This window comes from Diadema antillarum, unplaced genomic scaffold (assembly GCF_040938485.1).
Source record: "Diadema antillarum isolate AM-2024a unplaced genomic scaffold, OU_Dant_1.0 seq00001060_RagTag, whole genome shotgun sequence".
Classification (NCBI taxonomy): domain Eukaryota; kingdom Metazoa; phylum Echinodermata; class Echinoidea; order Diadematoida; family Diadematidae; genus Diadema; species Diadema antillarum.
Window position 1 is genome coordinate 722,945 of NW_027271887.1, and position 26,473 is coordinate 749,417.

General features: G+C 40.6%; 1 protein-coding gene across 1 annotated transcript in view; it reads right to left on the reverse strand.

The window, feature by feature from the left end:
• The window catches only part of LOC139743244 (dynein axonemal heavy chain 1-like), a 76,902-nt gene that overhangs the window by 13,685 nt on the left and 36,744 nt on the right, over window positions 1-26,473 (reverse strand). The window contains exons 37-61 of the mRNA XM_071653740.1: window positions 25,912-26,070; window positions 24,606-24,722; window positions 22,025-22,165; window positions 21,362-21,522; window positions 20,585-20,742; window positions 19,631-19,804; window positions 18,873-19,019; window positions 17,722-17,987; window positions 16,643-16,839; window positions 15,887-16,022; window positions 14,631-14,839; window positions 13,736-13,907; window positions 12,416-12,607; window positions 11,477-11,596; window positions 10,734-10,910; window positions 9,910-10,101; window positions 9,206-9,373; window positions 8,375-8,566; window positions 6,285-6,416; window positions 5,421-5,666; window positions 4,617-4,766; window positions 3,622-3,782; window positions 2,459-2,684; window positions 1,569-1,764; window positions 579-730 (exon numbers count right to left, since the gene is read on the reverse strand). Of these exons, the coding sequence (XP_071509841.1) occupies window positions 579-730; window positions 1,569-1,764; window positions 2,459-2,684; window positions 3,622-3,782; window positions 4,617-4,766; window positions 5,421-5,666; window positions 6,285-6,416; window positions 8,375-8,566; window positions 9,206-9,373; window positions 9,910-10,101; window positions 10,734-10,910; window positions 11,477-11,596; window positions 12,416-12,607; window positions 13,736-13,907; window positions 14,631-14,839; window positions 15,887-16,022; window positions 16,643-16,839; window positions 17,722-17,987; window positions 18,873-19,019; window positions 19,631-19,804; window positions 20,585-20,742; window positions 21,362-21,522; window positions 22,025-22,165; window positions 24,606-24,722; window positions 25,912-26,070 (4,341 nt within the window). The remainder of the gene's footprint in view (window positions 1-578; window positions 731-1,568; window positions 1,765-2,458; window positions 2,685-3,621; window positions 3,783-4,616; window positions 4,767-5,420; window positions 5,667-6,284; window positions 6,417-8,374; window positions 8,567-9,205; window positions 9,374-9,909; window positions 10,102-10,733; window positions 10,911-11,476; window positions 11,597-12,415; window positions 12,608-13,735; window positions 13,908-14,630; window positions 14,840-15,886; window positions 16,023-16,642; window positions 16,840-17,721; window positions 17,988-18,872; window positions 19,020-19,630; window positions 19,805-20,584; window positions 20,743-21,361; window positions 21,523-22,024; window positions 22,166-24,605; window positions 24,723-25,911; window positions 26,071-26,473) is intronic.

A 26,473-nucleotide genomic window follows, 5' to 3' on the forward strand; every position in this document is an offset into this window, starting at 1 on the left:
CCAATGCACATTGACCTGGAAAGTTCACAGTGGAAAATTTACATGTACACATTTGTATGTCTGTGTGTGAGTGGTATGGCCTTGTTAGCTTCAACAACAATATTCATGCACATTCCCAATACATTGGTAAGGAATTCAAAGAATAATGGCCCTACCTTGAGAAGGATATCTTCTCACACACAGTAATCTCTTCACAGGTGTTTTAGTGAGATGTAGGGTCTACATGTAAACTCTTAGTAGCTTGTACAAGAAAATCAAGCTTGTATCATTTTTTCTTGTAGTTTTGGTCATGAATTTTTTTTTAAGAACTAGGGGTATACCTAGTAATAATCTATGGAAATTATCATTTTATTAAAATACAATCGTCTTTTTCATTAAAAAAACCCCAACAAACACACAAACAAACATGTTTATAAAAAGAGACACAACTTGTATTTTTTTTTTTTTTTTTTTGAAGAGGATGGATACGAAGGATAACCCTTTTAATGCTTCAAGTGTCTGTTAGCACAGAAAGCCCCATAGCATTGTGCACACTGTCCAGAGCCTTGGTACAGAAAGGGATAAGATGAATCTCTTACCATGTTGATCTTGCCGTCGTTCTGCAGAATGCGGACGCAGAGCAGGAAGGCGAACATGAGCTTGTGCTTCTCAAACAGACTGCGGCAGACGTTGGAGTACAGGCTGTAGGTGAAGTACTCGTTGATGTTGATGATGCGCTGCGGCAGGTTGTCTGTGGAAAGGAAGCCCACATACAAGTTTTCAGAGGAGCTCCAACACCCAGTGCTCCATGCATGGTCTTGTTAAGACTTAAAGGATGACATTCTATGCACTATTATCATATCAAAGATATCTTACATCAAAACAATTTGATATTGTACAGGACGTCTGCTGTCATTACAGGGAAATGGCAGTGCCTTGCCTCAGTGTAACTGCTAATAGACAGCAGCCGTTAGTCACAGGAGTGGGGGAGGTTCTTAGATATAGAAGTGGTCAAATTGATGCACGCATCGCAAATCATGCAGTAAGTGGTAACTTCACTTACTCTATGATATTAACACTACACCTACAATCAACTGTAGGCAAATAAACAGCATCCTTTTCTTAACAAAGCTAGATTAAGATAAGATATGACACAAACATTCTGAAAAAATGACCAGAACTGGTTGTGATTCTAAACATTTTTAGAATCTACTTATTACTGGAATGAGCTTCAACTATATGATACTTGCCTATCCACACAGAACTAGCGGAGTGCTGGTAAAGTAAATGCTCCTGGCTTTATTGGGGAACTTTTAGGGTAAAGAGCACATTTCTTTAATCTTTTCTTGCTGAATGCTGTTAACAGAATTGCACATACAATAATATGCATCCGGGCAGAATCTGTCCACTGCAGGTATAAGCATATCATATCAATGTTTCTCTTTTCTATCTGTTTCTGATTTGCTCTTCTTTCTCCCATGACATGCATCCAATGCAATGCGATACTATCTGTTGGCTTCATGTAATATGTAATCATCTTCATCTTCATCTTCATTTTTCCAAGAATAGAATTAAGGTGAAATCTTTACCTGCTCTCTCCGAGTTGGCGATGCCAGAAAGGAAGATATTGATGAACCATCCCAGTGAATACTGGTACATGGGGTCAACGATGGCCAGGTCTGTGGTGCAGAAGAATAGGAGCTGGGTGCGGACTGCCACCGGGATGTACTGGGACCTGGTCTCATCGATCTCTCGCTCCGTCTGCTCAGCAACGATCACCTTAGCCTGAGGGTTTGGAAGTGCAATGGCAGGAGAGTTAAGTTTGTTTCTATATCAGCTTGCATGACAGCAATCTGAAGTTGTTATTGAGTTAGAAGACAACGGCATACAAATTTATGTCCTGGAATCTAGCTCATTTCCACATTATGAAACTGAATTTCTCGAATTTTAAAGAAAATTGTGCTGCGATGAAAATCCTAGTATCTTTTAGGCAATCATTGTGATTTCTATGCTTATGTGGAGTACAAGTGACAATCCTTTGAAATGAAAGTGTTCATGGCCTCCAATGGTACAATGTCTGGTATTCAAACTTACCCCACCTTATAATGAAACTTGTTACCTCTAATCTACAAGTAAAACCTGACAGATTTTCTCTTTCCTTTCTTTTCCCCTATTAAAATCTTACTCACAACACATCTGGACAAAATAACAACAGAGAGTAACCTTAAAGTCATGAGATGAGAGAAAGAATTTCACCATGTGAGATGTGTCGATGGAAAATTATACAATTCTATGAAGTAAATTGAAAGAACAACAGTCTCATCAATAGAACATTTGGGCAAATAGTTATAACATACAGTAACTGCAATATGAACGAAAAAAAAGTCTTCATCATTTGAGATATGTCCATGAGAGGCACGTTCAATGCTTTGAACATACGACAGACAGACAGACGGGCAAATGTGAGAGAAGCACTGACCTTGATCTCCTGCGCCTTGACCTTGGAGGCCTCCAGCACCTGGATGAGGTCGACATCGTCCACGGGGTTGCCCTCGGAGGAGCTCAGCCGCTCCAGGATCTTGTCCTCGATCTCCTTCAGCTCCTGCTTCATCTTGGCGTTGCTGACGATGAGCTGGTTCTTAGCCTCCTCCAGGTCTGGGCGTTCCTCTGCCACCACGCGGGCGAGCAGCTGGTCCTCTAGACCACTGGGGGGTGGGATGGATGGGGGGGGGGGGGGGGGGGGGGGGAAGGGGTGTGGTGGTTTCACAATTTAAAAGTTAATTTGGTTTTACCACTGTACAACTACTGCATGAGCTGTTATTTTTGTGAAGGTTTAATATTCATGAATTTCGTGAATCACTATTGGGCCACGAATTCAACAACAGGTGAAAATATAACCATACGTGTATGTCAGGGTAATAGTGCACTTATGATAGCCTCGGTGTCAAAACAACATCTCACAAAAATGTCTGTGAACCCTCATTCCCCAAAATATCTGGATGCAAAAAATACAGCTTATATTGTAAGAGGCATTAGGTGAATATCAATTAACTGAGACATATACACACTCTAAAAAAAACGAATTAAAATACAGATGTACTGATTCATCAAATTCTTTAGAAGGAAGGTGTAGTATGGTTAGATGGCATTTAAATCCATGTAAGGGAAACCAGTGTAGAATTACTCATCCTTGTCTGCTGATCATCATGAGCTGGGGTTCATGGAATGGTGTGCATACAGGATTTAAAACAAACAGCCTACTGTAAAAGTGGACATTTTTGCATATTTCATGCAACATGAAACTAGTACAAAATTAAAGCATGCAAATATTTTGCTTGTTATATGTAATACCATTTCATATGTTCATTGTGTGGAATAAATGCATGCAAAATTCGCCTTACGCGGCCAAGCACAAAAAAATTTTACAGGTGCAAAAATTTCCACTTTTACAGTATCTTTTAAATGTAAACTGTTGACACGGTCATTGTTTGGAAAATTTCTGGTAAACAGGCAAACTAGTGGCAAATGCTAAACTTACTCCATCAAAACAACTAGGGAAATAGAGAGCATCATGAGAGGATGGTTCACAAAACCCACAGCCCAGCATTGCGTAAGTTGAGAATAAATATGTGAGACAATCACCTTGGAGAGAGGGTGAAGTTGACCAGGGTGACCTTAGTGGACACCTCGGGGGTGTAGTGGGGGTTGGGCAGCTTGGTGGTGATGTAGAACTTGAAGTCCTCGTGGTACGGGATGACCGCATCGCCGAGCTTGATCACTAGACTGCCTTGCTGCTTGAAAGTCTGAGGCACGAAAGAGACATAGCACATACGGCAAGGGTTTAGTGAATGGTTAGGATTGCTGCTCTCATTACCTATTGCGGGTTGCTATAGAAATCACTGGCAAGTTAGATGGAAAATTGATAAAACCTGAATTGCATTCACCTTGGAGGCAAGAAGGACATGAATTATTGCAATGACTGTCTTAGACTGTGAAAGTACCATGGCATATAAGTTAATGATATATGATGTGTGCTGGGATAAACAAGCATACATCCATCACACATTTCAGGAGAGAGCTTTCAATCAGATGAATAGAAGCAACCTTGATTTCTACCACTCATCAAAATAAGAGCTTCAAAGCATCAGAAATCAAAACTTCGGTAAGTTTCTATCTACCTATCTGTCTACTAGCGTGTGTTTGTTTTTATCTGCTCAACTTTCTGTCTATTTATTTGTATTCATTTATGTAAAATATAAACTACAAGTGTATATTATGTTTATTATCTACTGATAAATCTACAGTATATGTCATATATTTCACATTTTGTTTTCAATACTTTTGCAAATTGACTGCTATCCGCAAAATTAACAATTCATGGAAATATTTCCTCCCATATCACATATGCACTGTATATCTTCTCCATGGAGGGAAAATCACAAAATGTTCTCCTAATAAGGGAATAATATGTATTTCTCATTTCATATCACTCTAGTTTTTGATCGTGAATGCAAAGACTCACAAGATTGTCTCACAAATCTAAATTCGCAAAAAATATGGTGTAAATAGTATATTAGAATGTTTGAATAGATCCCTCTATCAAAGAGGAGGTATGGGTGGTAGAGGTAGCTAGGTACCTGCTTCTGGAGGATGGGTTCCAGAGCTGGGTCTAGCTCCTCAGCTACATTCTCCAGGAGGCAGGGTTTACCGAACCGGACAGCATTCTCCAGGCTGCGCAGGAAGTCACGGTCCGACAGCTTGATCACATCAATGCCATTATCCTTTTCCTGTAGTCGGGATTTGATAAGTGGTATACGATATAATAACAATGTCAGCAACGAGGAAGGTAAGAACAATAATAATAGTATATGTTACCGATCCTGATGAAGGCATCATTCCCATCATCATAAAACACTAATATCCAAAGAATAGTAATACTGATACTGGTATAACAACCTGCAATGCAGACTATTATGAAATTTGTCCGCAAACAATATGACTTCTAATACTCAAATATTCCCGCATTTACAAAATACAACAAGCTTTCAATATTGTCTGCAGGCTCCGTGGCTTTCTGCACATTTTACAACACACCAAACTTGCCTTCGTTACTGCACTCCAATTAGAAAAAGAGCACATGAAAATTAGAAATAATTTACATATCATTTACGCATGACCAATTACTGTATACATTATATGCTGTAATTTTTGCATACAGATATTTTCACAAATGACGAGGTAATAGACATTTTCGTGAGATGTTGTTTTCGCAAATCGATGTCAACGTTTACGTTAATCCACTGATAAGAAAGCACATGGAGACATTTTCGTACATTGTTAAATTTGCGATCCAACTGTGATTCGCGAAATTCGCCAAAATAATAGCTTATACAGTAAGAGATCCACAGTACATAACACCACCCAGTAATCTCCTTTCATACCAGTGCTTTGATCCATTTGTTGGCCTGGCCCTGAGGGTCGATGAAAAGCGGCCAGCGGCGAGAGAACTGCATGATGACGCCGTTCTCGATGGACAGGTTATCGCGGGGGAGACCGGCGATCTGCCATGCCCGGATCTTGACGGGGTCACCGAAGGACTGGATGAATCCTGGCTCCGTGGTGCATGGCACGTGGTAATCCTTGCACTTTGCCTGCCAGTCCCCAGACATAGACAGTCTGTACTCACCCTGGGATAGAGGCAAAACAGTGAATATTTTATGAATGACTGATGCAAGCAACATGGCCAGAATTAGGAACAGTTTTTTTTCTTGCAGCATATAATAGTACAGGGAAGGGAAAGCAAAACATCTCCTTGCTATCATCCTCACTTCAAAACTATCTTGTTGCTAATTAATGCATGCGAAGTCTATGGCGCAGATGAATGAAATTTCAAAAAATCCATAAAAATTCCCAGATCACAACCAAAATTTAATCATCTGTTCCTTTTGTTAATGTAAACTTTTCTTGCAAGTTTCATTCAAATCCATCCACAACTTTTGAGTTATTTTGCATACAGACAGACAAACAAATGCTTATGAAAACATGACCTAGTTCCTTGGAGAAGGTAAAAAATATACATAGCAGTTTGTACAATGTTTATGCTATATATACAAACTGAAATATTTTGTTGTTCTTCTGCTTCACTACAGTTGCATCTGCTGCATGGGAATGAAGTAAATAGGGCCTATGACAGCAGATATACATGTATATAGGCAGACAGACATTACACTGGTATTCATGAAATCTACAAACAAACAAACAAGCTGCCAGCAGGAACAGAGATTTATGCGGGCTTAGGAACATACTGTGAATGGTCCCAGGTAGGCCACGTAGCCAGCTGATATCAGCACGTCTCCGGTGATCTGGTTGATCACATTCTCCAGGAGGTCCACAGACTCTTGCCATCTGCCCTTCTCATCGGCCAGTCCACCAATGAGCTGTGAAAGAATATGAGACACTGTTTTTAAACAGCTCTTCATGTAGGACATTCATAAGAGACAACAGTACAGTGACAAATTCTCAATTCCTTATACATGATATACTTTAAAAAGTTTATTGAGGGAAGCAAATTGTATTTGTGACTTATTTGTAGGATTTCAACATTGGAAATCCATTCTGAGAGTCTACTCGCAAACGAGCCAAATTAATCACCCCTGATAACTTGTTCATATAGGAAGCAGACGATATAAGCATAATATTCAAGAGCTGTAGGGAGTATGAAAATCTCTGCATGGATACTTTTCAAAGCATATAGAAACAAATTACACCTAGTTTTTCAGAGGACAGCTTTTCACTGGATCAGAAATAAAATCACACTTATTATGGTTCTGACAAAGGAACAAATCAAACGTATTTCTTTCACTTACAGGCAGTGGAACTAAATGGATGTTCTGACTTGTTGCTGTTGAAACATATAAACTAGAAATGTCGCTATGGCGACTGGTATGCCTCCGCCACAATGCATGATTCTCCTAATAGGTCTAGATAGTACATGTGGACAATGTGTGATTACATTTTCACAAAATTGGCAAAATATTAATATGACAAGTTTGTCACAAATGTGTTGAATGTTCACCTTCCTTGACCTAGGTTTAATTGGATGAATAGGAGAGCATGTACAATATTTGGGATTTAAGGACTTTAACTTGACTTTGACCCATTCATATGTTTATGCATTGAGCAATTTTCTAGGTATGGAGAAAAAGTGCAATTTCTGTATTGAATAGTAGATTGTTACCATTTTCACCTGGCCTTTGACCCTAAAATTCATAAGATAATCACTGTCAGGCAGAACATGCATAAATATGTAGTACGTTTCAAAATAACTTGAGCCACTTCTGAGATATGGAGGAAAAAATTAGTTCAGCACTTTCACTTGATCTTTGACCTTTTGACCTTTGAGGCAAAAACAAAAGAAAAAAAAAACTTTCTAGAGAATCTCTATTAGGTTATACATGCATACACCAAGTGTAAAAAAAAAATAATCCTGCTGGCATTGCATAAACATGAGGGAAATAGTAAAATTTTGAAGTGTTGCCATTGACCTTTGACCCCTGACCTTTGACCCCATGAACCCTAAATTCTCTAGATAATCACTGCCAGTCAGTACATGTATATATACTATGTTCCATGAAGATATCTTGAACAATTTCCAAGGTACAGAGAAAAAAGGTAAAGTTTTAATATTTTTCACTTGACCTTTTGACCTTTGACCTTTGACCTCATGACCCAGACTTTCACCAGAGAATCTCAATTGGATAATACATGTATACACTAAGTTTCAAGAAAATATCTTCAGGCATTGCGTTGATATGGCGGAAATAGTAAGATTTTATGTATTTGACCTTGACCTTTTGACCTTTGACCTTGAGCATGTGCACCCAAAAGTTGATAGGCACAACTTCACCCCCTAATACACACACATGCCAAGTTTCATTAGGATACCTCAAAAGGTTTTGATAGTTACCCTGTCCACAAAATTCAGTACGGACGGACGGAAGGACGGACGGAAGGACGGACGGACGGACGGACAACCCGAAAACATAATGCCTCCGGCACCACTTCGTGGCGGAGGCATAAAAATGTAAAGTAACTCTGAATCAGAAAAAAAAAAGAACAGCATAAACTACAGGAAATGGTATGTTCTCTGTTAATTCTGAGATTTTAAAACAATATTTTGACTACTTATAATGGAACTACCATTATGGAGCCAAATACATCTCCTCCTTTTATCAAGTAAATTAACGATATCATTGCTAAACTGCTGCTACTGAATCCAGAACTACCCTTTGGAGTGCTTAAATGGGATGGAAGTAGTTCCAAGGAAGATGAAGGGAATGATAAGGAAAGAATGATAAGGAAAGGAAGAAATGAGTCAAGGCCTTGGAGAGCCTACCTTGTCTGCTCGAACAAGGCGGGCCTTGCAGAGGTCACACTTGTTCTCCAGCTCCTCCTTCTTGGCGATGCAGTCCTCGTACTTGGCCTTGAGGGTGGCGATACCTTCCTCCACCTCCCGAAGGTTGGCCTTGGCCGCATCAAGGATGCGCTGCGTCTTTTCCAGGTCTTCTCTGGCAATCCTCAGGGATTCCTACATGGGGAGAGCAGACAGAATTCTGGTGCTAGGTGTACTCTCTGTGACACAATGGGGAGCTTGCGCAGTGGCAACCTGAACATTAGTTGTGCGCGTCTTGTGCAAATTTTGGCAGTCGGCATAGTTACGAGCTTGACAGGCTGCGCATCCCCTCGAATCTACAACAGTTCTCAGTCAAAATGGTGTCTGACTAGAAGCTCCAATGCAGCTGAAGGAATGCGATGTCATACACACATTTGCACTTGGGAAATTTGAAACATGGCTGATCTGCCATATCGCGCATTTGCACAAAAGTTTGTAAAGCAAAATTGGTCTAAAAGCATGCTATCATCAAGGGTGGTTGCTTCCTGTATAGTGCAGCTCACTGCATTTCCTTGCAAAAGCTCAGCTATATTAAATAACATGCTTTTTGACTGCACAATGAAAAAATAGCACATTTTATTTTTTGGGGGGAAGATTTGGAAAAAAATAAATCCCTCTATGACAACAGCAGCAATACAAATTACTCTTTGTGGTTACATTAATACCAATCAATCTTCTATATGAACACCAGAAATATCAATCACCCATCTATAATAACACCACCACCACTACCAATCACAACTCAATCAGAGAACAAAAGAAGGGAGAGCCCACCCTCTTTGGTGCCACGTTCTTGGCCACGAAGTGGTACTTGTGCATGGCCCGCGCCCACTGGCAGATGGAAGTACAGGCCTTGGAGACCCTGGCGATGGCGGCCGGGGTGAACTCCTCGTTGTCGATGTACGGCTGGATCTTGGTGATGACAGAATCGGGGATGTTGTCCTGATGACAGAGGAAGAGGAAGAGGAGAAGGAGGAGGAGGAGATGAGCAGGAGGAGAAGATGAGAAGGGGTTCATGTCTATACATGTCCAAGAAACCTAGAGTCGGCAAGGCTTGTATTGCACTCAGAGATGGATGCATCAAACCTAACTAAACAAATTTAAACAAAATACACTCAAGTATCATGTTTGCTAAATTCTAGCTGGGGGTCATTCTACCATGGCTGCCTTGACTTTGCACTGGCATCATTTTCTTTTTTGTTGGCATGAAATGAAGGTACATTAGAGGTTGAGAATATCATGAATTTCCATCATTTCCTGAAGACCGAGGCTACAAGTAATTTTGCATCAATGAAACTACGCATATAGTTTGTTGGTAGTGCAACCACATGCTAAACTTCAGGCAGTTATCGGGAAGCAAACTATAAGTAGTTTCGTGTAGTGTGACTTCAGCTAATAAGAGCTCCTGATGGAGGTGTGGGGGGGGGGGGGGGGGGAGGTTGGGAGGTGAAATGCGAGTTTTGCCAATTCTTCCTCACCTTGTCATACTGGAAGAGACTTTCCAGGAACTTGCCGGGGTCCTGCAGGAGACCCTTGCCGGCATCCCAGTAGTCGTCCACTTTGGTGCCTGGCTTCTCCCCTGCCACCTTCTTTGGCTTGATGCCCTTCATGATGCAGACTGCATCAATCACCATCCTCACACCGGCAGGGGGTCGCTGGAGGGCACGAACCTGGTAGATAAGGCAAAGAGGGGGAGGTGAGATGTGTGATTAATGAAGCTCAGGTTGAATGAAGGGGTCAAAGCCACTGTTGTACTGAGCAAGAATCTGTTCTTCCTCTTTTAAAAGTCAGAGAATGCTTCCTTCTTCTACTCAGCAAACAAATCAAAGTGGGGAACAATAGTATGTACATGTTATATGAAACCAAAGCAGAAATATCTTAAAACAATACTTTTATGATGAATTTAAAAACTTTTTATTTCACAGAAAAAGAGAAATATGTCAAGATATACCCATTCTAAGTATTATCCAGGGGGGTGTTTCATCAAGTTAGTCAGCGCTGACAAGTTGTCAGTGCTGACAATTTCAGAAAAATCCTTGGTTTTGATTGGCTGAGATGCTCTGGTCACTGGCTGTTACTATGGTAATTGTCAGCGCTGACTAAGTTGATGAAACACCCCCCCAAAGAATGTAAGACGTGGAGTTATGCTTCTTGAAAGGCATGTTAACATCTATGGCATTTTACTCTGAGTTTTGTAGGTGTCATAGTACTAAGCACAATCCATCAAATCTTCTTCTAGCAGGATATCATTGAAAAAGATTAAAAAAATCTCATGTCACTCATTCATCCATAGAATGCCCACCTCCACAACATCGTTACGGTTGAGTGATTTGAGGGAGGCCAGAGCAGCATCCAGTGCAGGCAGGGCCTCGTCTAGGTCTCGCTGGGCATCGCTGGCTATCTCCTGGGTCTCCTTAGCCTTGGCCAAGGCCTGCTGCTCTTCCTTCTGCACAACCTCCATGGTCTCATTGGCTTTGGCCTGCACGAATTAAGGTTGTATGGAAGAAACAGCTTGTTATAATCTGTTGTAAAATCTTCACCTTCAGAAGACTCATGCCACAATGGCTCTCATAAATATGACAGGCAGTCAAATAACTTTCTTTAAGTCGACTGCATCTAATGATAATAATAGCACCATAGTCTCACAGCAATGAATGGCAGAATGATGGTGGATTTACTAATCATTTGAATTAAGCCATCAATACCATCACAGCATTGCCAATCACAATGAAATTCTCGGATGCTGTGCGATGTGCAGCACCTGTTTCAATCTTGCAACGACATAGGCACTAAGATCATATGGCATATGCACTGAAGGAAACAACCATATACTGCATCCATGTTTTGATCTTGTCGGTGCATGAGCAGTGCACACCAATATTCTAAATTATTTTGTGGAAACCGAGAAAAAGATTTGAGAGCACGACCACTACTGCAAAGGGGAATCAGGAGAAAGAAGGTATTGTCAGATCAGATGTAAAGACTGGTTTCCATGAGAGAGAGAGAGGAGACAGGCATGGGTGAGAATGCTAACTGTGCACTGACCGTGTCAATTTTGATCTGCTCCATGGTGACGACCGTCTCCTTGGACGCCTCCTCCAACATCGGCTGCATCGTCTCCAGTTCCTCCTGCATCTTGGCCACGTCGTCTGCTGTCGTCAGGAGCTGCGTCATGGCAACGAGGGACAACAGAGGTTATAGGAGGGCGTCTCTCAAATAACGCACGTCTTCACACAATATGGCATTGTCCTTACATGCACTCTACCAGAAAAATGATTTCTAGTTCTACCAGTTTAACTGTCCCTTACCTTACCAAGCACCCCTATTGCTGCTGAACACAATATCTTAATTCAAAGACGAATGTAAAAAATGATAGTCAATCAGATGCACATCCACACCTCTACCTTAACACATTTAACAGAACCCTAAACACACATTCATGTGTATTCACATATATTAATCTGGATATATATGATTGTATACATGTACAATTTATTCACAGGATAACGTTTCGTTTTGTCATTTCAACTTCAAAGTAACTTAGATGCTTTCATTTATCTGAAAAATAAGCGTGTTCCTTTTATAAGCAAGAAGTAATCCTGATATTGTTTCATCAATGACAAACCCCCCCCCCCCAAAAAAAAAAAAAAAAAACTGCCTTCTCAAAATAATTACCACACATAACAAGAAAGGAAGTATTACAACATAGCATAATACGTGGTAATAATAAGTATGAGGAGCCATTGTTGCTGAGATTTGAGTCTCCTAGCTGCGATGGTTGAGTCCTTGGACAAGGCATTTCAATTCTAATTGCCCAATTCTTTAGAGCTGTTGCTTGCTTGAATACAAGCCTTCACTGCTTCCTTAGTACAGCAGCCATGTTAAACACAAATCATGATACAAATCTGACATCTGACACAATTAGTGAAAGACATCTATGTCACATTTAAGGGTAGAGATAATCTCATTTTGGAGATGCCCCACCTTGTCGAGACCGGTCTTGGTGCGGTTCCTGGCCATCTTCAGCTCGTTCTTCTTCAGCCCGAGGAGTTTGCTGAAGATGCCGAGGAGCTCCAAATAGCTGGTGGGAGTCACGTAGTTATGTCGGGAGAGCTCGGCCAGGAACAGCGTGGACTTCCTCGCCACGGACTGGTGCACTTCCACACACATGCTGACCTGTGACAGGCAGGAGAGATGGTGTTGTTCAGTCATTGTGTCTACATACACTGCAAACTTGATATTATCCATTATAATCGGTAGAAAGGTTACTGAACTTGTCAAATGCAGGTGTGTTAAAATCTTCCTGCAATGAGAATCTCCTTGATTTACTGGCTAGAAATAGTACATTATCCAGCATAAAATCAATTTTACTGGGCTACAATGCTTTAAATTGAAAGATAAAGTGTCTTTGAAAATGAAAGCGCTTGCACTTATTTGTTATGTCACAATCAAACAAGTACCAGGGTAACAACACTATTTTAGTCTAAATATTTTTTTTTTTAACATTATGACAAGGTTGATTGTATGCCTGAACCTATGGCTGAATCATTCACCGACTATACTCTTGCAACATACTTTTATTTTCTGTGTGGTTTGATATTCATACACAATCCTGGCAAGCTCTATATCCATGGCTGACGGCTTACACAATCAATATTTTTCAATGAAGTTTGCAAAAAAGTGGGTTAACAGAAAATTTGAAACAGTGTGGCGCAGGACAAACCACAAGCCACACGTCTAAAGGGAATACGCTCATCAAACCTGTATCACCCACATTCTGATAGCATATGGCACCTCTAGAGATAGAAACAGGAGAAAGAGCCAATACAGGAGGGGGGGGGGGAGTATGTTTAAAGGGATGGTACAGTATTGGTGGAGATGAGAATTGGGCTTTTCACTTTTTGCGAGATACCAAGAAAACACTTATGATATAGTACAGAGCATACCATTTTAAGAGGAATTCAAAGTTTATTTGATGAAAATTGGGTTTGGAATGACTGAAACATCCAAAAACAAAGTAAAACAAAGCGATCGCAATAAAGTGTGGGTCCCACGACACTTTATTAGAATCGCTCTTTTTTGAATATCTTAGCCATTTCAAAACCAATTTTCATCAAATAAATGTTGAATTCCTCATAGAATTACATGCTCTTTCATATTTCATAAGAGGTTCCTCATTATCTCACCAAAAAATGTTAGAAACCTGAAATTAGGTCTCAACCAAAACTGTACGATCCCTTTAATTTACTCTTTGATACAATGGTTGCTGTCATGTGATGAGGAAAGGTTTATAGTTTCACTCACCAGTCCTTCAACCACCTCAGGTCCCTCCTCTAGCTCTGGGATGTCGTTGAGGAAGTTTCTGGCTACAGAGAGCAGGGCCTCATCGGGCCACTCACTGAACCAGTCGATGGTGCAGCAGTTGACCAGGGAAGGGAACTGTCTCAGACGGGCACGGAACACCTCACCAATGGGACTGGCATGGGGATAAGGGAAATACGATACTATATGTAAGGTGGTATTGAGGCACCTGCTTGTATATACACTGCCTGTTTCTAGATTTTTAGAGGACTTTCTTCTGACTTGAGTGGAACTATGACTCAAATTCTACTTTCCTTTTGTTGAAAATGTAGCTGGCCCTGAGGGGAAAAGCAAAATATCTCACATGGCAATTCTTGGCTTCAACAACTCGTTTATTGAAAGATATCACTTCAAAAGTGATGTGCGATTCACATAAGTGAAAATATTCCAGAAAAGATATTACTATCAGTTTGAGAATCATAAATGGCATTGAATCTTTAAACTTTGGACAGCCTCCATTTCTTTCTGGCTCTTAGACAGCAAAATATGCAAAAGAAAAACAGAAAGGAATTCATCAATGAGTAGAGACTGGAAGAAAGTTAAAGCTGCACCAACGTATGCAAGAGCACAGAAGAAATTGGGAACATCCACCCAAGACAGCAGACATTATTGGAGCTAAAGTGCCATGGGCTTATAGTAATATAGCAATGGGAGCACACACAGATGGCATGTGGTACAAGTATGCAAAACTAAACACACAACTCTTGCCTCTGCTGCATTACCGGTGACAGTATCATGAGCGGACAAAAGCCACCACTGCACTGACAACAGTTTCATGTCATTCAACATGCGAGGAAAAGTGCCACACCGCAAATATTTCCACTTTTGCAGAACTAACCTCATGCAGAGAACAGTGTGGATGTTGGACTTGACCCTCTTGGTGTACGCAGAGAATAGGTTGGCCTTAGTCGGCTGCATCCCGGCGTCCTGCACGATGGGCTTCATGGTGTTATAGATGGAGTCCAGTTCATCAAAGGCGTAGATGTTGGGCACGTCGCCTGAGTTGAGGATGTTGTTGATGTCCTCCAGGAAGGATTCACTCTTGATCTGTTGCAGATAAGGGGAGGGCAAAATAGTAAAGTTTTCCATCAAATCCAGGTCCTGATGCATGAAGGATCTGAAGTAACTACAACACATAGGCATCCTAAAAAATAGCTGAGAGTCGCTATTGGTCCATGTTAATAGCTGGAGGACACTTTTATCTTTATCTCTTTTATGTGATGATCACACCGGGGTGAGATGGGTCAGCAATGAAACGGACATGCATACCTAATTTTAGATGACTTAGCTATAATCATAAAGGATACCAATCCTGGGCTGGGACATGCAGAAACTGTTCATAAATTCTGAAGTTCATTGCAAATTCTGCAATGTTCTAGTGTACACGATATCATTTACAAGCAACCGGGTCACAACTAGGGATATTACAAAATGGGCTTTAGAATCTCTGCAATCTGATTGGTCAATTCTCATGCATTGATTTTTACTGATCCACACTGAGCCATGCGTCCGGTAAAATCCGAACGCATGGCCATGCATCCGGTAAAATCCGAACGTATGGCTCATGAAGTCTTGTACAGTGTTGTAGGTGTGCCGGACGCATGATGGGGAAAATGGTTGTATTTCATGAATTTACGGGCCCATTTTATAACACAAATGATTCACAGGCCTATTTTCTGGATCAATGAGAATTGGATGCTCTTGTTTAACTTTGGAACAGTCTACGTTTAATCATTTCCAAAGTTTCACTTGCCCATCAAATTAATTCTCAACGATCCACTCTGTCCTGTGAATCATTTGTATACTAACACACAGACACACACATACACTGTAGATACACACAAAGATATTCCAATGCATATGCAAGCGAAAAAAAAAAAAGGAAAAAAAGACACAAGTTACTCCATCAAAAATGTGCTACACAAATGTGACCGTCAGAGATGGGACTGCTTAAGGACTAAGTTGAATACAAACGAACAAAAAACAAACACATAAAAAGAAAACAAGTTATCCCATAAAAAATGTACACATACACTGTACTGTGTATGGGACTGTCAGGGTTGGGATCGATTGAGACTTAGTGGACATACTGACCTGTGTGTCACTGAAGAGGAAGACGATGGCCTTGTTCTCCATGCCTGCCTTGAGGAGGATCGTCTTCAGGTCCTCCCTCCACTCATTGACTCCATAGTTCTTGGACAACTCAATCTGGAACAGGTCATACTCGGCCCTGGAAGTCAAGGTCAAAGGTGAAGAGATATTAATTTGTCTCACATTTATATTTTCACAACATATCGACATATCAACACACAGTCAAGACATCAACATAGCAACATATCACACAAGCTCTGTTTAGTTTTCGTATACCATCATCGATCAATTTCAAGTGTACAAAATTTGTGACAGTCAAAATGGCATCTTATTTTGATATCTTGTAAAAGTGTATGAAAGCAGCATGTTCGTAATCTTTTTCTTACAGTTTGTGATGGTTTAACTGGTCCGCAAATATTAGCATTACGAATTACACACAAAGGCTTTCAACTATGTGAGTGTGAGTAATTCATATTGTGTCAGTGAAAATGTAGACATACTAGATTCCTCATAAAGCATATGGAATAATCTTTGCTACAATGTATAGGTGTGTGAGAGTACTTGCAGAAAAATGTCTGAATTAGTGCTAAACTGTAAACATTCCAATGGATTTGAGCTGTAGAAAGTCTGAAAAGTGGGTTGGTTTTGATCAGAGTAAAAAAGTCTGAAATCAGTTTAAACTCTGTAATCTCATATCCCTGTGTATAAGGAAGTCAGAGGCAAATCAGTAAACTTGTTAATAATGACATTCCAACTTACATGTGAGCAGCCAGCCTGGTCAAACTCTGCCGACCGCTGCCCCCGACCCCCAGGAGCAGGGCGTTGCCCAGCGGCTGGCGGATGATGCGGGAGATGCGGCAGACGTGCTTAGTGGCGTCCTCAAAGAGAACCAGTTTCATCCTGGCTGTGTTGACCTGGTTGTAGTCCTCCAAGTATTCCTCCATCACTTCCACCATCTGTCAATCATTCCATCAAGATCACCAAGATAACTACACAGTCAACACTGACTCACGTTCTTGCTATCTCTCCTTCTTCCCCCCCCCCCCCAGCTACGAGGAGATTCACCCATATATACCCATAACTACAACACACCTGTTACTGAAAAGGATTTGTGCTATGAATGAAATACTGTAAAAGAGGATATTTTCGCATGAGTAATTTTTCGCGCTCAGCAAGGAAAGAAGAGTTTTGTGTGTTTTTAATTCTACAGAATTAAGACATTAATCAATGGAACATATGGCAAGCCAAAACATTCACATGCTTTATTTTCAGACTAGTTTCAGACTAGTTTCTGGTTGCACAAAATGCCCCAAAATTTCCACACTGCAAAAATTTCCACTTTGATGCATGCATATAGTCAATCTCCTTTGCCATATACCTCTGTATTTATGTAAAAGTTCACCTGTGAAAAGTGTTTAGCATTAGAACGACCTGTCCATATTGTTACATAAAATTACCCTCTGCGATGAAAATGAAGCATATACAACTATTTTTTTTTTAATTTGATTTTTTTTCCTTTCCAAGTCAGAGGTAATGCTTGCCTAGAAATCGAAACTCTTTTACATCGATCTTGCCTGAACACCTTACTCTGTGTGTCATTAGACACTAATCAGGATATGATTAGATGAGGCACTACTGAAGATGTAACAATTATAGTTTCCTTTTATGATATCAGTTCTAATGTTGTGAAAACATACTCTCAAAAAGTACCCTGGGTACCAAATTCACACTTGATGCAGTGGTATAAAATTGCATTTACTAGGTATTGTCTGCTGTTTGTGAAGAAGATGTTACACTAACGTTCCCATTTGCAATGAAACTGAATTAGACAACCCCACCTTGCTCTGGTTGACGATCTCGGCGTACACCTTGTTGTCCACGTTGGCGATCATGAAGTCGCCGTAGAGGATGGGCGACCTGGGATTGACCTCCTCCATCTGACACTTGAAGTCCTTGACCACCTTCTCGGCCAGGTAGCTGTCGAACCAGTCCCGGTCCTGGGCGTTGACCAGGCGGTCCTGGAAGACGCGGCAGTTCTCGTGGTGCCACAGCCTCAGCAGCTGATTGAGGTCCTCCACCTTGGAGCAGTCTGCCATCAGGATGCCTATAGCAAGGCAGGGAGGGGAGAAGATGCAAGATTGCCATGGTAACGAGAGGGCATCATCTTTTATCAAGGATGCTCCCCAAAAATTGCAGACATGACTTTTTTTGGGGGGGGGGGGGGGAGGCGGTGGGGGTGGAGAGGGTTCTTTGTTGTACATCATCTCCAAACAAACTACAGGTTTTGTTTTTTCTAGACCCAAACTGCTGGGTGCTTTTCAAGCCCAAAGAGCCAATTTGGTGCAATTATGCCAGCTGGGCTCAGTTTACAGCAGGAAGTGTTAAATTGGTCTAGCATATGCAACACGCTTCTCTCAACATGTGAAATACTTAAAAGGAATCAACGCAAGAAAATCATGTCTTTTATCATATGTTCAGTGACACTTCTCTATTTGCTCACAGAGAAAGATCTGACAAACAAATTAGCACTACCATCAGACATGTGAGATGGCATGAAAGATGCCACAGAATATTAGTATTCTGAAATCCAGTTAGCTGTACACTTCTCTCAACATGTGAAATACTTAAAAGGAATCAACGCAAGAAAATCATGTCTTTTATCATATGTTCAGTGACACTTCTCTATTTGCTCACAGAGAAAGATCTGACAAACAAATTAGCACTACCATCAGACACGTGAGATGGCATGAAAGATGCCACAGAATATTAATATTCTGAAATCCAGTTAGCTGTACATATGCCGGTATAAAAAGAATATTTCTTAGTTACTGACTCACCGGTGAACCTGCCCATTACCAAATATTTCCTCACAAACAATAAAAGACGTATGGAGTATTCATCAATATAAAGTGATTAAATGACTTCTGACATAAACTTTATGTTATGATTTGAAATATTTTGTTGCTATGGTGATGGAAGATGGGCTCACCTTGGAAGACCTTGGAGAGATCTCTAAGGTTGAATGTGTAGTGACTCTTGGCTGGGGTAGGGAGGAGCTGGGTGATGATGTTCTCGTAGACATCGATGGATGCATTCACCAGCTTGGGGCAGTGTTCGGAGATGGAAGGATTTTTAGCTGGGTAAAGACATACACCAAAGAACACTAGCTATTACTCATGTGGCAAGGACACAAGGAAATTTAACTCAATATGATGAATATACGACAAAGAATAGGAAGTGTCATTAAATGCACTTAGATTGGCTTATCTCACAAAATCTAATACTGTCTGTGTATGTTCTCATACATGACTGAAAGGTATAAGGAGATCATGTACAACAATACCAGGTACCCAGAATTCAAATCGTTTTTAATGAAAATTGCACACTCCTATGACTTGTTACTGACATACAATTTAAAACAAGATTAGATTATTTCCACTGCCATTTGAAAGAGGTTAGTTAAATGCTCTTTCATTATGCTAAATAAAATCAAAATATTTTGAATTCTCTTTACATTGTTGCCCTACTCAGTACTGTGACATCAAGAATTGATGACATCATCCTATCCAGCCATGACAAGGTCATAGATATACCCGGTAACCTACACTACAAAAATTCATCACTTTTGAATGGTTTGTCTCATCTTCATTAAACTTCACCAAAGTGCTTTCTACTGATATTTCTGCATTCACTATTGCAACACCTATGTTTGGGGTAAATGTGAGTCAAGGTCTGTGTGACACATACTCATCCAGCTCTCCAAGATGGTGGAGAAGATGCGGAACTTGCTCCTCCGCTGCATCTCCAAGAAGGAGACGTAGTTAAAGTGGCGCATGAGGCGGGCCGTGACGGGGTTGCGTCCACCGCCGGGAGGGCCCATGGCGCACACGAACCCAATGTCTACCAGCTCACGGAAGGCACCTGCAGTAGATTGGTCAGAGAGAGTCCAGAGGAAACATTGGTATTGTGCAATATCAAAGAGACAGTATGTTTTTTTCCCTTTCCCTATAACAGACAGAAATGCCTTTAGCATGGAATGAATTCTCAGTGATGTCCTGTCCAAATCCCAACTGTCTTACTCCAAAAATGAAGCCACCACGGCATGTCAAAGGAAAGGCTATCCCATTCGCCACAGTGCTTTGGCCGCCATTTTTTTTTGGCTCTCCTGAACATTTGACATTTTGTAGATACAAGGTCTTGTCGCCCCAGCGACGATATGTAGATTATGTGTAGATCAAATCATATCGATCATATGCAAATCAAAATATACTGATAATGTGTAGATCAAAATGTATGGATCAAATGCAGATTAAAACATGACTGGACAGTGACCAGGAAAGTCCAAACCCATTTGTTGTTACCCGCTTTTGTTGTCATTTTATCACTTGTTTTTATCATAACACAAACAGGATGGTCACCGTGGTAACTACGACTGGAGATAACCTTTTGTTTAGAGATAAAAAAAGAGATAAAAAGTCTTCACTTCATTGTTTTCTAAGAAATGTATAAGTAGCACTAAGTGGTGCTTGGAATTACAGAAATATTGAATAACAACCACATTAACCACCACTACTAGTTACCATTTTGAGATCCTATCCTTGGGGTGAAATCCTTCCTTTATCAAAACTTCCAAGAGCTGCTCTGATCGCGTCAGGTTTACACTGATCACAACCAAATAGTCGACTAACAAGTTGTGCTTACCGATCTGTTTCCTATCGTACCAGCCCTTGTGGTCCATCCACTGTCGGATGAGCTCAATGGGGGGCTGGGCTCCATACACCTCCAGTGCCGGCATGTTGAGATCGTCAATGAAGAGGACAAAGTGCTTGCCAAGTGGGGGACCAAACACTCCCTTCCGCCTATCATGCACCCACAAAACACCAAGGAGAGAATCAGTCAGTTACAGTGTACTGTAAAACAAGGAATGTTTGCGTGAATTTTAATGTCACGAATTTCGCGAGGGGCAAGATTCGCCAAAATTAAAATGCACGCAAAGTTCTTGTCTGCACTATTTGCAATGAATGACAGAGGCAATTCGCAAAAATTTCATGCCATGAAAAAGGCTAAGCATTTAATTCACGAAAATTTTATGCCGAAAAAATATCTTGCTTTACAGTTGTGTCACACAGCACCATGTCATCAGTCTCCGAAGTATGACAGCAGTGTCACTCTCCATTTACCTGCTAACATAAAATCTAGCTCTATTTTGGTCATGTACTATTGAAGCAGTCGCAGATTAATCAAAAGCCTTTAATCACTCACTTTCTTCACTGATTTTTTGAACTGTTAACACATTCTAGAAGATTACAGTTTAAGGGACAGTACAGTTTTTGTTGAGATGGGGTTTCAGGTTTCCAACTTTTTTGTGAGATAAATGAGAAACCTCTTATGAAATAGGACAGAGCAAACAATTCTAAGAGGAATTCAAAGGTCACTCATTGTCCGCTAGATTCTGGTAAAGTTCATTGCACATCTCACCTCTTGTCCAGCTTGCTGTCGATGAGGTCCTGGGTCTGGTTGGCACTGGTGCGGGCCGAGAAGCTGATGAAGTTGCTGACGTACTTGGGCGGCATGTACTTCAGCAGCTTGTCTGAGATGGTCATCGTCTTGCCTGTGCCGGTGTCACCAACACAAAGGACCTGGACGGAGTGCAGGCAGTATCCATTTTGGGGGACAATAAGGACATGGTGATGACAAAAGAATTTCATTGTGACGTCATGTGAAAAAGACTTTTATCCTAAGCATAATTTGCTGTCTAGTCATACTGATGTATGGCTTGACATGGATTGTTTTGCCTTAAACTGATTTACGTGTAAAGATAAGATACAGAGGCAGATAGAAGGGTATACATGTATCACTGAATGACATTTCTTTGATATTGCACTGACCTCTTTCTGCTTACATATTCAAGAGAGTCAGGCATTCCATCTTGATATAACTACCTTGATTGCTCAAGGAAGTCCAATGCCTTATTGTCTGATCAAGTTTGTGACATCTTTAATACTACAGACTCATGGAACACTGGACAAAATGTGCCTATAACACAAGCCCATTCCCTACGATACAATCTTCTCACATTAAAAAAAAAAAGTCCTCATGTTCCAAGTTTTTTTTTAAGCTTCCTTAGCAAGCCACCCATACCTGTTTTTTATTGGTCAGCAACATGTGCAGGAGGTACGCCCCCCTGATGGTGTCACTGGTCGGGACGATGATGTCGGAGTAGCGCATCTCGGGTGTGATCTCCACGTCAGCCACGCCTTCCATCCACCCTCTCCAACAGATCTGTGAATTGCCAGGGTGGCAGGGCAAGGAGCCATGTTTATATGAGTAAAGAATCAATTATTTGCTTCACCTATCACATGCAACTGTGAAAAGGCTTATGTGAGTCAATGTCCCTCAGTCATCTGCAATGTATGTAGGCCATGCCACAAACTTCAGTCAAAATCAGGGATACCATTGCATGAGGAGAGATATAATCATTCTAAACTGCAATATTTCCAGTCACTATTTCAGCACCCAGTGTCAGAATATTGCATAAAGTTTTCAAACTCCTTGCTTACATTGAAAAGCTGGAATCATCAACGCCATATTTGCAATCCTTATAACAATACGTTTCAAGAGGAGCACAAGAAACACATCTAATGCTTACACTTGTACAGATGTCAAAATATAAACAAACTCAAAAGTAAACACAAATCAATATAATATGGGATAAGGCATCATGCAAAATAATCATAAAAGTGTCAATAAGGGATATGTCAAATGCAATTGAAATTTAAGGGAAAGAGCATTGCAAATCATCATTTAAAGACAAACTTAAAAAAAATGCTATGTTGAATAGACCACTCTGGAATACAACATCAAAAGTTAACAGATTTTATTTCCATGGAGGGACTCAGTTGATTTACAGCAGAGGACAGTGAAAGAGTAAGAGGAAGCTAAGGAAATGTTCAGCAAATGAGTCTGTGATTTGAACATTCAATACCATGCAAATGAATGATACTTGATGGTAAATCGTACACAGGGACTTGCCTAGATAGAATTTGACTTGGGACATCCTTTTGATTTATTGGTCAATGATACTTATTCATGTCTAAAATCATGCAGTGCAAACTGTAACACCTTGATTGAGATCAACACATCTAACAAAAAGCGCACAATTAATGGGAATCATAAACTTACAGCATGCCAAGTAATGTAACAAAGCTAATTTTCATCTTTGGTTTTGGAACTTGATCAGGTAAAGAATACAATACATCATTAAACTGAAATAGGTAAACAATATACCCCCCAAAAAAGTGAATAATTGGCCCAGTTTTGAACGTTTGCCCACAAACCTCTCCAAATTCTAAACAGTGCTCTGATGCCGCGGGTGCTGCCTGCGAGATGTGTGTGAGTGAGAAACAGATAGAAAAAGATGTGCAATCCATGACAAGGAGAAAAACAAGTAGAGAGCATGAGACGTGATAGCAGGAGAAAGCAAGATGAGTTAGTTACCGGCTCCGTAGTGGACTCACTCTCGTCAAACATATAGAATGAGAGACCCTTTACAATGAATGAGAGGCAAAAGATTGTAGGCAGGTGAAATGAACAGAGATTGGTTAATTGAGGGAAATTCATGTCATGAAGCATTTTGTCCGACAAAGTTGTCGGACAAATTTGCTCTCAACCGATCAGATGCAAGGATTTCAGTAGCTTGTTAGTTTTTCAGAAAAATATTTGACCAAAACGCTTCATGAAATGCCCCCCCCCCCCCCCGATTATCATATTCATAAAGGAATTTATAAGTTTGTTCAAGGTTGCACACAAATGAGACGCATGTTATAAAATGTAGGTCCACAAATTACACGAAGTATCTACCAAGTGAATTAACTGTTTTCTAATATACTCTTTTCAATACATCTTAAAAATTCATACAGCTATAGTGACACACTGACACATCATTTTTCCCTCTTTGCTTTAGAATCTGTTACTAGTTTTGCTTTTGTTTTGGTTTTTTTTTTTTTTGGGGGGGGGGGGGAGAATCGGTCCAACTGAAGTCCTAGCACAAAAAAAAACAAAACAAAACATGGCTCTGCAGTTTGGATCTGATGAAAAATGCTCCAATTAAAGATTGTTTCATTTTTCTACCCAACAGGGTCCTGCCGTAGGGTTGTAGGGGTCATAGCACCTCCTTAACATCATGAGATTATGGTGAAAGTTTTCCCTTACAGGAAGTATCAAAGTAGGGTAAAATCTTTTGAATTGAAATGTTTTGTGCACAGCATATCGGATGCAGCTGCACAACAGACAATGAGCAATCACATTAGGTCAGTTATTAGGTATTGAGAGCTTTATATTCAGATATGATAAGCCACACTGCAAACTTTGTAATGAATTTACTGCTAATAAATAATGGCATACTTTGACGGGCAGGACTGTAAACATTGACAAGGAGTTTTAAAACACAAGATACATGTGTATGCCTCACTTCGATTCAAAATGTGAAATGAGAATGACGGTATGTTAATGGTATTAATGAAGGAAAAAGGACTTGAAGTGTTACTTAGCAGTTCTAAGAATTGACAGACACATATGTCAGGAGAATAGTTTTACACTGAATCTATGACTAGTAAGTGACATTAGCACACATGATGTTTGGAATCCAACAAATCTGGGACTGTTTCTACTTGTTTTCCAAACTAATCTCAAATTTGCGCTGCCTGTCCGAGTGTGAACTTACCTCTTTCTTACCACCTTCCTCATCCTCATCGTCATCTCGCGATGGTCTCTTGCTGATGCCACCATCATCCAGCTTGTAGTCATAAACCAGACCGCTGTCCGGCATAGGAAGCTGGATCTGAGGTGGAAGGGAGAAGGAATTGGATTTGAATTAGGATTTGAATTGGGATTGGGATGGGGATGGGATTGAAATTGGGGTCGGGATGGGGCGGGATTGGGATTGAGATGGCATGAACGGGATGGGATGGGATGGGATGGGATTGGTTTAGTTTGGAATTGATTGCATTGAATTGCATTGGATTGCATTGGATTGCATTGGGATTGGATTGGATTGGACTGGATTGGACTGGATTGGATTGGACTGGACTGGACTAGATTGGATTGGATTGCATTGCATTGGATTACATTGGATTGGACTGGGACTGGACTGGATTGGACTGGATTAGATTGGACTGGATTGGATTGGATTGGTTTGGATTGGACTGGACTGGACTGGACTGGATTGGATTGGACTGGATTGGGACTGGGATTGGATTGGACTGGATTAGATGGGATTGGATTGGATTGGATTGGATTGGACTGGACTGGACTGGATTGGCTTTCAATGATTGGCTCCAGTCACTGCAGGAGCACTGTGGGAGCACTGTGTTACAGTGGTTGTGTCCAGAGGTCACAGGTTTTAAGTCCCCCTTGCACAATTGTCAACAGATTTGTTTTATCCACTATGTCCAAGTTGGCAAAATTGTATGAATGGATACCTGATGTCATCACCTATGTGATCATCACCATCATCATCATCACCATCACCATCACCATCACCATCATCATTACTATTACTATAACTGCAACTGATTAACAAATTGCCCTACATCAATGTAAATAAGCATTGAATTGAACAGTGTTTTTCAGTAGTACCCATGACAAAAGAAGTCATGGGCATACAAAATACATACAAAAACACAGATGAATTCAGTGCTTCTATATACGTCAATGTAGGGCAATCTGTTAATCAGTTGCAATAAAAATTTGACGGAAGAATTTCATGAATTTGAATATTAATTACTATTTAATTGCTATATCATTATCAACATTATTCAACCAATGTATACATACTGTCATTACTTCTCATATGTGGCAAACCTATACCACATCTTGTCTCATTTGTTATCAAAACAATAAAAGGCTACAATGACAAAATAACATGACCATATTGCTTCACATGCTTGGTTTCAAGCTTCACAAATGATAAAACCTGCTTATCATTTCACACCTCTGCTCTGAAATAGAAGGTTTCCATGAAAACTGACCTCCTGTTTCTTGATCTTCTCCCGCAAGAACTCGCTGAACTTCCGCCTCCCGTCCATGTCGATGCCGCCGCCCACCGTCCAGACGAGGGAGAAGATGAACCAGGGCTCGATGAGCTCTTCAATACGCATCAGCTTCTCCTCCGGCATGGGGCTGTCACCCTGAGAGGGGTCAGGAGGTCATGCTCGGGGTTAGTTACCATGGAGATAACTGCATTGTGGGTAGCTCTTCCCTTTGTGCAAATCCTCCAAATTCAACAGAATGTCACTTAAATAATAGTAGAAGTCATTATATGTAATATGTGGTGAACTCCCTGAACGAGGAATAAAAACTTATAAATATATTCATACAACCCTCTAGTATTTTTTTCTTATCTAACTTTAATTCTGAGGTCACAACAGTTAGCCATCTTTATTTAAAGGGAAGCAGTCCTGAGATTTTCACTGTACTGATAATTAAGAAGAGTAAAAAATATAACCTTTCACCAATTTATACGCGTGGACATCAAAAATTGTCTCCGTACGCGATTTTTAAAAAATAATTCCTGCAAGCGATCGTGTAAGA